The 11,299-nt window shown below is 37.8% G+C and overlaps 1 protein-coding gene across 1 annotated transcript; it reads right to left on the reverse strand.

Moving 5' to 3' along the window:
- Positions 1–7,325: 7,325 nt before the first annotated feature.
- Positions 7,326–9,336, reverse strand: LOC110898068 (GDSL esterase/lipase At5g22810). Its single transcript, XM_022144798.2, has 5 exons — positions 9,036–9,336; positions 8,677–8,807; positions 8,371–8,604; positions 7,820–8,075; positions 7,326–7,751 (listed from the first exon to the last, which is right to left on the reverse strand). The coding sequence occupies exons 1-5, from the start codon at positions 9,298–9,300 to the stop codon at positions 7,558–7,560; spliced, it is 1,080 nt and encodes a 359-aa protein (XP_022000490.1). The 5' UTR covers positions 9,301–9,336; the 3' UTR covers positions 7,326–7,557.
- Between the last annotated feature and the right edge of the window lie 1,963 nt (positions 9,337–11,299).

The raw sequence follows: 11,299 nt of genomic DNA on the forward strand, positions 1-11,299 counted from the left end.
CATCCTCAATATAGGAATTAACAACATCTTGTTTTATAGAATACATTCGTTTAAGTTCTTTAGTCGTTTCAGAAAGATAATTCATTCTTGATTGAGCATATTTCATTTCATCTTTCACTTTCTCATATGACTCTTTCGTAATGTGATATGCTAATTTCATTGAATCATATTCCTTTTTCATTTCTTGACAAGCAATATCTTTTTGAAAACACTCTTCTGTCATTTTAGAAACATTTTCTTTCAAAACTTCATTTTCTTTTTCTATCTTTTTACATTTTTCAGAAAGTTTTTCATCATTTTCTTTAAAAACTTTTCTTTTTCTAGCATTTCTTTGCATTTTTCTTTGAAAATGTTTTCAATTTTAGTGAATTCAAGATCTCTTGTTCTGAATTGCTCATCTTTTTCAGTACAAGCTCTGCACGGTTCCATGCATTTCTTGCACTGTTCAACAGTTTCAGTCAAGATGTTACAATCAGAATTTACCTCAGTGATTGGAACTTTGGTGTTTGTTGCAGTCTCTGTCTGCTTCTGATCAGCATCATTCAGCTTTTCTTCAACACTGATTTCCCACGTGCATTTTGGAGTGGAATCAGAACTTTCTGATTTCCCATGAAATGGCACCTTGCACTTTCGAGCGAAATCAGCACTTAAGATCTGAAAAACTGTTTCTCGAACCTCGGGCACTGATAATCCTATTCTATCCTATTACATGATACAAGACGAAGTCAACAGACGTAATGCACTAACAGGAGCGCTTTATACGTTTCTAATCAAATGGCTATTAATAACGCCAAGGTCCTCCATGATCAGGAGCGACATCAGAGGGACTATGAAGCCGGCCTTCCTTATGTCGAACACTCGGGGTGGACCGACTACCCCAACCTCCTCGTTCCATGAGGCCCATCTGATCCATCCCCTCACTGGCCCGAGGCAGTTGGGTCCAGTTTCATTCTGATACCCTACCAGCCGCCACCCCAAGGAGAGTCGGGTCCCCTCGATAACTACAGGGAGATGTTTGAGGCCCTCACTGGTTATCCATACCAGCCAAACCCGCCAGTTGACCCGAACGAGAGATATCAGCGGTGAGGGCGAGGTATGTTTTTTGTTGTTGTTGTTGTATATTTTGGTTTCTTTATTTTTATTTCGTTAGTATTTATTTTGCCTTTGATAAATGAACGTTGTGGGTGTGTTCCCTATATACCCTCACGAGACCTACTCGTCCTCCCAAGCTATTGGGGGGTTTAAAAGGTTTGTTGCATAAGCGAAATGAAACCGTGATTCCTACGAAAGTGAGTTAGGACTGTTATTGTTGTAAATTATTTTTTCCACAAAAATCAAAGTAAATTAACGCATGATTTGGTAACACTTTCATAAAAATGGTAGAACTAAGTACCTAACAAATTTCAATGGTTGTGAGAAGCATGTTTCTACATAAGGGTTTAGATTTGTAGGTACACCATGTTCACGGGACGACTGTTTTATGAAGAGAAGAAGAAGACAGGAGCAACTAGCGACAAAAATCAGGTGCATGCGTTTCCTTTTTACCTTGATTCTTAGATTAGTAATAAGTGGATTGTAATTGTATATTATTTTCCAGGGTGTAATTTTGGGGAAGTTAGCCGTGTCACATCCCCTGTGTGTTTTAAAACTCTAGTTCTTACACATTGAGGACAATGTTTACCTCAAGTGTGGGGATGGGGGAGTAGTAAAAGTTTTCGATTTTAACCCGTTCATTTAAATACTACACATTGAGGACATTGTTTACCTCAAGTGTGGGGATGGGGGAAAATGTCAAAAATTTTTCAAAAATATCTTGTTTCGAAAAGCGATCTTAAAGCATAAGTAACTAAGTCAACGAGGGATGTCACAACCCATTTGGTCTTTTGTCATGGTCAAGTTCGAATTAATAGCATGACGGGTATTTAGCGGGTGGTTATTTGGGAATGATCCGCCTAAGGAACTAGCATTTTATGTATATCACATACCATACCCTTATACGTGAGGTTTTGAGCCACTTTTATATCATAGATTTACATATACATGTTTCTTTGTTTGAGTGGACCATTAGTCGCGTATTGTAGAACTTGCAACTTTTGATACGTTCGAGACCATAGACCGAATACAAGCACGAGAATGATTAAGGCATTAGGTAAACCTTTTCCTTTTACACCATTTATACATCATTACCAAAAATTATCCCCTAGTAGCCAATTTCGAGCCTAACCTTTTCGTTTGACTACCCTATAGCCCATAACCCTAAACCTTTTTCTTTTAAACCCGTGTGATGGAAATTCGATTATAGGAATCAAGTTTGTATATTCGTGAATTGTTTGTTTGCATATATAAAAAAAAGAAAAAAAAAAGAAAAATCAGAAAATGTTATGAAAAAGACGAGAAAATTGTTGAGAAAAGAACAAAAATATATGTTCTTAGTTTAAGAAATAAAAGGCAAAAATCATTGCCTCGAAGTTGACGTATAGTTTAGTTTTGTTTAGAATAGTTGTTTTGTAATAAAAATCAAATTTTCATAATCTTAGCCACTTTAAAATATCATATTCCCTACCCTTAGCCTAGCCCCGTTACAACCCTTACAAAGACCTTATGACTTGTGCCTAGTATTCGTGTTCGGTGGTGGAGAATGATTGAGTTACAAGCCTATGCGGGTACGTGTTCTAATCGATTTTGAGCGATTATTCTTTGAAGTGCTAATACATTATGGAAATTAGCCAATTTATAAACCGAGTGGAGAGAACATTGTGAGGGATGTGCATGAATTGTTGGTTTCACGGGCGGGTTAATCTTGGATAACCATTGCATATGTGATTATTCACTTTACCGTTAAATATGTTGAAAATTGTAAAGAGTTTGAACTTTTGTATGACAATAGACCTTAACCTTTGTCTTGAGAATGGGGAATGTATTCATTGTTCGACCCACGTGAAAGTGAAAAACAGATTTGCTTGAGGGCAAGCAAAAGACAAGTGTGGGGATATGATACGTGGTTGAAAACCGGTGTTCGTAATCGTGTAACTTGATGTTTTTACATGAGTTTTAATCTTGAATAGGCTAATTTTAATTAGATTTGTGTTTTGAAGGTTTAATGAAGTTTAAGGAGCTTTTCGAGAGCTTTACGGGTCACCGGAGCGGAAAACGGACAACCGGGACGCGTTACGGATCAAACTGGAACCCAAGAAGTAAAAATTGGAGATTGTGAATTGGGGAGGCCGTCGGCGACGCCCTGTGGAAAGTCCCGTCGGCCAGGTTTCGCGTAACCAGGGGATCAAGCCGTCGGAAGAAAGAAAGAAATTGGGAGGCCGTCGCCGACGGGCCCCAAGCCGTCGGCGACGGACTGTAGTTTGCCGGAACGCGAAATTCGATTAAGTTTGGTATGAAGAACGATTTTTAATTGGCTCTTGGCCATTAACTCGGAGGTTACACTCTAATTTGGGTTTTAATATCATTCTGGGAGCCATTCTTACCTACGACTTCATCTCCAATTCATCTCCAACATCATACTCAACCGAATCATCAAGAATCATCATCACTCCACAAACCCTAATCATCCACCATTCCTCCATCATTCAAGTTTCAAGATGATCCGAATCAAGTCTCAAGCATCCGGTGATCGAGCTCCTTCTACCATGAGCGGCTAATCACCTAGGTTTCACCCCGGTGTAAGTAGTTGTTTAATTTAGGGTTTTGAATTGTTTCTTGATTCAACTTTGTGACAATTTGTATTGATTTTTGAAACCATTAACAATAGTTTACATTTGTTTCTTATTCGTAAAACGTCGAACGATTATAAAGTTATGACTTTGCGAAAGGGTTATGTGTAGTTATGCGTTGTCATGGTTAGGTTTTACTTGTTGTGATTACAAAGTGCATTCTTGTCCGTTATTCGAAACGTTGATAGTTATTGGCACCTAAGTCACGGTACACTAAATCCGTTAATCGTTATACAATTGAGTTGAATCTAAAATTTGTAGAACCCCTAGGTTGGCAATTACCGAAACCGGGTGTGAACCCTTTTTCTCATTATTGTTTAGTAATCAAGTTTTCTTGCAATCGTTAATTATTAGATGTTAATCAATTAAACCAATTCTATTAGTCTAATTCACATTTTTTTCAACTAAATAAAAATACAAAAAGATTCTAGCAAGCTTCATAATTTGTGACATTTGTTCTAATTCAATCGAATCCATTCACAAACCACATTCTCTTCGTGGTTCGACCCCTTACTACCGCTAGCTAATTGTTAAGGGTAAATAGGGTTATAAATATTATCTTTGATCGGCACGCGACGTTTGATCGGAGTGTCGCGCGTTGTATATATTAGTATAATCATATACTAAAAAATACATATAATTTATAATATTAATATCATTTATTACCTAACTAGGATTTTGCCCGCCGCGCGACGGGTGGAAACATATAGTAAGACAAAACACGATTTGTAAAACGCAGTGCGTAAAATACAATTAAAAAAAGTGTAAATCACAAAGGAAGACACAAAGCGTACAACATACTGCCAAAGACATTTCGAAAAACACAATGCATTGACATTTGCAAAAGTAGGAGTTGTAGTTTTTGAGTTTGGCGGGTGTAAAAATGGAGTAATAGTGCAAGGGGTAAAAAAACAAAGTCTAAAAAAGACAAAGTGTAAATGTATAGGGATGGTGGCGAAAATGTGTAAGAGCTAAGGGGTGTTGGTGGAAATGTAAAAGAAGAGGGTTGGTGGCGTAACTGTGTAAGAGCTAAGGGGGTGACGGTGGAAAACCAAAGTAGACGGTTGGTGCTGGCAAAGTTTGAAAGATGAGGTTGTGGTTTTTGAAATCCAAAGTAGAAGGTTTAGGGACTAAATTTGTCATTTTATGAAACTTTGAAGATACCAAAGTCAATGGGCTAAAATTGCAACATCGTGAAAGTACGGGGGGCAGGGAGGCAAAGCCGGTGGGAAACCCGCGTGCGTTGCAGCGCGAGTACATTGCAAACATCGAATAGATTAGTCGAATCGTTATGTAATGCGTTAAACATGTGAAAACACACATTTTGACGTATCCAATTTAACTCAATAGCATTGTAGCTGGATAAAAATGTAAAGTATATCGTATTTATATGTGACCCGACTCATACATAGGAAACGTACAAAAAAGCGTAAAATGTATATCAAGGGAAAAATAACACGTGTAATAAAAAGTGATATTCATATCAACGGAAAAAATTACACCCTTAGCGTGTTGCGGTAGGGTCGAAACGTAGAATTGGAAACGTACATAAAACAATCAAAAAACAAAATATATTTGACCTGACTTGTTGCCCAAAAAAGTTTACATCGACGTATTCAGTTCAACTCAATGTATGGTTGAATCCAAACGTTTAGTTTTTTAGAAAAAGAAATTTAGTGAACGAAAATAATTAAAGAAAGCAATAAGCTAAAAATGTATAGATATACGGTACAACGATAAAGTTGAAACATTATAAAATTTTGAGATTAAACCTCAATGGTCTAATATTGCAATGTAATTGAAGTTTAACTTGGAAAGGAAATGGACTCAAAACACAATTTAACAAAACTAAAAGCAAAGGGCCAAAATGTATTTTACTCAAAGTATGAGTGAAAAATTGAAGTTTAACTTGGAAAGGAAAGAGACTCAAAACGCAATTTAACAAACCTAAAAGCAAGGGGACAAAATGTATTTTACTCAAAGTATGAGTGAAAAGAAGAAATGTCGAAATGGACTCAAAACGCAATTTAAAAAAAAAAAACTAAAAGCAAGGGGCCAAAATGTATTTTACTCAAAATATTGTGTGAAAAAGGGTTATTGCGATTTGCGAATTATTTAACTTCTAATTGCACCGATTTGTGTAGAAAATATACTACTTTATATTGTTTTTATGTTTTTGTTTTGTAGGTATCAAGATGACACCTGGAAAACGACAAATTATTGAGCTGGAAAACCTTGCTATTGGCTGGAATCAAAGAAGACAATTGCATGTGGGCTTGAATGTAGGCAAAGTCAGTGGAAACCCACCGACTTTGTCCTTTAAGATTGTATATAATATTCAAACAAACATTCAATCAAAGCTATGTGAGATAACATAAATTCTAAGAAATGTTCAACCAAAAACAACAAATACTAAAAAAATGATGAAAAGTCTAAAACTAGACAAACATTTTACTACATGTTGGTTCGGTTCGGTTCGGTTTTTGTGGGTATGGAAACATTGATAACCATAACCAAGCCACTACTTTTGGTTTTTAGAAAAACAATTAACTGACCCATCGGTTTTTGCTTTGGTCTGATTTTTTTGGTTTGGTTTTATCGATTAATTTAGTTTTTTGCACACCCCTCCCTACCTTATAGCAAGAATGAATTTCCCAAGTTTGATGGAGGCTATCCACGAGGCTAAGAGAAAGTCGATGTGGCTTCTATGCATTTGGAGGGGGTGCAATGAATCTATTTTCATGGATCTTAGCCGATTAACAAATCATGTTTTGGGAAATCTCACTAGTGTTCTTCTATAGAATTTCGGACCTGCCGAATTCCAAAATTTAGATGAGTTTTTGTGCAGCTTAGGCAAATGGGTTCCGTGCAAGAGTTTCGTCAAGAGTTTGCTAAAAGATCATTGCGGGTTTATAACTTGCCAGATCATTGCCTTCTCGGGGTGTTTCTAAACAGACTCAAATAGTAACTAAGGGCTAATGTAAGGATTCACAAACCCAAGACTATCTGCAATGCTATGAGTTTCACGCTAGAGTACGAGTCCTAGTTTACTTCATCTAAATCAGGACAGGCTACCAATGCACCTGCCAACACAGACTCAAAATCGGCTTCTTTAAGCGATGTTTACATGGACGTGACTCACCAAAAATCATACAAACATTAAACCTTCAATTTCTAGGTTCTATCACACTTCCGCTGCTTTAATATATTTAGGCTAGCTAGTATGGAATGGAGCCCCTAGGAGCTTCATTACGCCACATTAGTGACACGTAAGCACTGTCTCCTCCCCCATAACAACCAAGAAATGAGTTGAAGCCCCACGGTACCCCCCTCCCATTTTTTTTTTTGGTTAAAGTGAAGTGGGCCCTACAAAACATTCGTTTCCTCGTTATTGTGCTGGCTACATGGTCAATGGCGCCCAGACAATGGGGAGGGGGCGCTATTGGGTGTTATTGGGCTGAGGTGGAGGGGGCGCTAAAGTACTTACTGTGAATCTTGTTTCTTCTTGCAGACTGTGGCCAATGGTTGGTTTATCTTAATCTTTTCGTTGATAAAGTGCGTACTCGCGGTTAGTTCTTTGTGAGCGATGGTAACAATCGATTAGTTTAAAATGGGCGTATTATTAAGTAGAAGAACATCAAACTTACAAGTGAAAAATACAGAATAAATTACACCTCAAGAATACAACACATTACAATACAAATATTGATTATTTAAATTGTAACTATAATTTTATGGAGTATACCCACACAAATATTGTTCCACCTTTTCATAGAAATGACCAGTTGGACTCTTAGAGATCAAAGAGGAAGCACACTTCAAAAAGATGGCATTAAGACACAAGAGAAATGCCATCAACGAGTAAGTCATCTGCTAAAATCTTGTTTGCTGCTTCTGACGGATGAAACCCGTCCCAAAACACATATTCTGAAGCGTTTTTGCACGTTCCTGGCGACTCCTTGTTACACAGATATGATGTCTCTATCAACCCGGTGCCACAACACGCCTTCCGGGCTTCAAAGAACCCTGCAATATTAATTGTTACATTAAGTAAATGCACTGCATACATAGTTTTATGTTCATATAATGTATACCGAAATCAGTAGGCTTTTGGATGAGGTCGAAAAGAGGGTGGTAGATATCCAACACAACAAGATTAAGCCCGGAGAGTTTCGACTTGAGACTTAAAGATGTCGCATTGAGCTTTTTGTTGAAGTATTTGGCTACTGAATTCATCTTGGTAACACACTCGTTGCTATCTTCACCGAATAGCGTAATGGACGCTGGTAGACAACCTATCGGTGGTAATGTGGACACCCCGATCTTTCTTGCTCCTAGCCGATATAACTCCTGTGGCAAAATTATTTAAGTTTATTCAATATTGTTCCCATATTCATCTATAAAGTTCATAATTGTCCATTTGTCCATCATCTTTGAAACGAACACATGATGTTCTTTTTGTAACACCTGGCCTCTCATACCCACTATGCACACTTAACTGTGGAGTTATACTCTCATCCATAGTTAATGTTCTCAAAACACGTTAGTTTTATTTGATATGACCCAATGTATCTCTTTGAATGATTTGGGACTCTTATCACTCATCTAGATCTCGATAGTCCATACTAATAAAGGTAATATTTACCTCGATGAAGTGAGAATAGGCTTGGATAAGAATGTCGGCGAATTGGTTAGGTGTGTAGACTTTGTAAAGGAGTGGATTGACATAATAATTCTGGACAAAATCACTGCTTCCTGAGCTAACCAGGTATACCGAACCTGAAATTATTGATGTTGCGTTCGCCTTCCCTGCGAGCCCAACGAGCTTCTTTTGGTATTCCTGGTAGTATCCAAGTTGCTTGCTCAATGAAATTGTGTTCTGCATTCATTTTAGAACAATGCATGAGTTATGATCATATAGATCGCGATAGAAAAGGGTGGTTGGCCATACGTATAGCTTCGCAGTGGTGTCATAATATCCGGAGCCACCAGACGCAAAGTTGGCTCCAAGCAAGAGGTTCTTTCCATTGGCTTCTTTGCTTAGTATGGGTGGAGGGTATGAAGTGAATCCAAGATTTTCACCTACACAAAAAAATGTGGTTAAATTTATAACCATCATAGCCAGTGGCAGATCCAGGAATTATTTTCTGAGTGCACGAACGAAGGGTTTAATTAAACTTTCAAGGGTTGCGATCTAGATTTTTGCCTACAAAAATACACTATTTTTTTAAGGGGGCGCCCGCCCAACCATATATTGATAAACACATGTATGCATGCATGCATACACATGCATAGAGAGGATATATATACCTGTAAAGTCAGATGCAAGTTTTCCATTACAAAATCTTCCTGTGTCATGATGGTTGATGAAGTCTCTACCATAAGGAGGGAAGTTAGACTTGACAATGGTTTCGAGGTTGTTATTGTTTCCGACATCAACGACAGAGTCGCCGAATATGAACATTGCCGGAACTAATGGCTGACTGTTCCCTTTAAGACTTGATAACACTAAAATGAACAAGATCAACATAAAAAGATGATCAATCTTAGAACATGAGGTTTCAACAATGCTCATTTCACCTTATTTTTTGTTGTTCTTTCAAGAGGAAACCAATGAGTGCAATTGTGTTTTGTGTATAAGGTAGAGGAAATTTATACATCAATAAATATAATATAATATAATATATAATTTGACATGATGTTGTTATTTGAATAGTTCTTGAGTGTTTGATTATTATTTTATATTTATTGAATGGTGATTTAGAGATTAAAGCTTTAATAGGAAGAATTAGAGTAACTTAAACGTGATAATAATATTTAAAAGTGGTTGATTTTAGTTGTATAAAATTGAACGTAGTTAGATATCGTATTTTACACTTCAAAATAATTCTTGTTGTTGCCAATACCATTAAATTTATTAATCCCCTTAAGTTTAATAAAAACAAAACATGGTAGTTCCAACCTCTAAATAATTTCTTCGACCTTAGCTTGTTTAAGAACTTTCTTCCACAATCGTTAATTCAAAGTCGTATTTTAAATAAAAAAGTTAATAGTATTTGATTGTAGTTATTTAATTAAAGAAATATTGAAACAACAAAAATCAAATGATTGACAAAATAAGGACTTTTTTAGTCGAATTTTTTTAATCCTGTCGTGCGCTGCATTTGAACCCAAGACCTTCAAATCTAGGTATATCTAAAGGTTTTGTCGTTGCCAATGGGCCACCAACTACATTGGTGTTTTGGTCAAAAATTACCGAAGCAATTAAGGTTCTGTTTGTTTTTGCTTATATTGTCTGTAAAGAGCTTATGTCTACGGGCGGGCAGACATAAGCCCTTGAAAACTGTTTGTTTAAAAAAAATAACATCTTAAAATAGCTTTTAATAGCTTAAAAAAAGCTATGAATTATAGCTTCAAGTTCAGATCAGATCTTCACACACCACCCACCCTTCTTCTTCTTCCTCTTCTCCCCTGTCACCACCACCTCCGCCACCACCACCGCACCACCTTCGCCACCACCTCCACCACCACCATCGTCAAAACCCACCACCACCAAACCCATCAATTTAGGGAGACCGTAGAGAGAGAGAGAGATCTGTGAGAGAGAGAGAAAGATCTGTGAGAGAGAGATCGGTGAGAGAGAGAGAGACCTGTGAGAGAGAGAGAGACCTGTGAGAGAGAGAGACACCTGTGAGAGAGAGAGAGAGAGATCTGTGAGAGAGAGAGAGACCTGTGAGAGACCTGTGTGATGGCGGAGGTGGTGCGGTAGTGGTGGCGGAGGTGGTGCAGTGGTGGTGGTGGTGGTTGTAGAGAGAGAGAGAGTGTTCTGTGAGAGAGAGACCGTAGAGAGAGAGAGAGAGGCAGTGGTGTGATGGCGGTGGTGTGATGGAGGAGGTGTGATGGCGGAGGTGGTGCGGTGGTGGTGGCAGAGGTGGTGCGGTGGTGGTGGTTGTAGAGAGAGAGAGAGAGAGTTTGTAGAGAGAGAGAGAGCAGAGAGAGAGCTTGTGTGTGTGTTGTGTGTGTGAAGTTGTTTTTGAAGGAAAAAAAACAAACCCTCTTCTCCTTGCAAACTGCAGACATTTGGGCCACATCTTCTCTTGCAGATGTCTACAGATGTGGTTCGCAGACTACAGACATTTTACATCTGAAAAAACAAACAGCACCTAAGTGATCAAATTAGTTAAGTGAGGCAGTGTGCTAGAAATATGTGTTGAAAATATTTTAGTCAAGTTATTTGCAAAAACAGTTTCAGGATACGGCCCAGAATATAAAGCTGTATCTATGATCAAACAATGAGCAAAAAAGTAAAGGGTGACACGAGATGTACGAGGAAAGCCCTTGATCAATTTAGATCGCCGGCACAAAACCTCGGGAGCTGACAATCGCAGCTGCCTTGTTCTTCTATTACTTCAAATATCAGGATACAATGCAGGATATGATGTGGATCAACTAGGTGTTACAATGTAATTTGAGTACAAGTGTTTGTGTGTATTGATTGCTGGTAACTAGAGAGAAAAGTGTGCGAAAGAGAGTGTGTGCCTTAATTTGATCCGATCAATCTATTTATAGTAAAA

This window comes from Helianthus annuus, chromosome 13 (assembly GCF_002127325.2).
Source record: "Helianthus annuus cultivar XRQ/B chromosome 13, HanXRQr2.0-SUNRISE, whole genome shotgun sequence".
In the NCBI taxonomy this organism is placed as follows: Eukaryota; Viridiplantae; Streptophyta; class Magnoliopsida; order Asterales; family Asteraceae; genus Helianthus; species Helianthus annuus.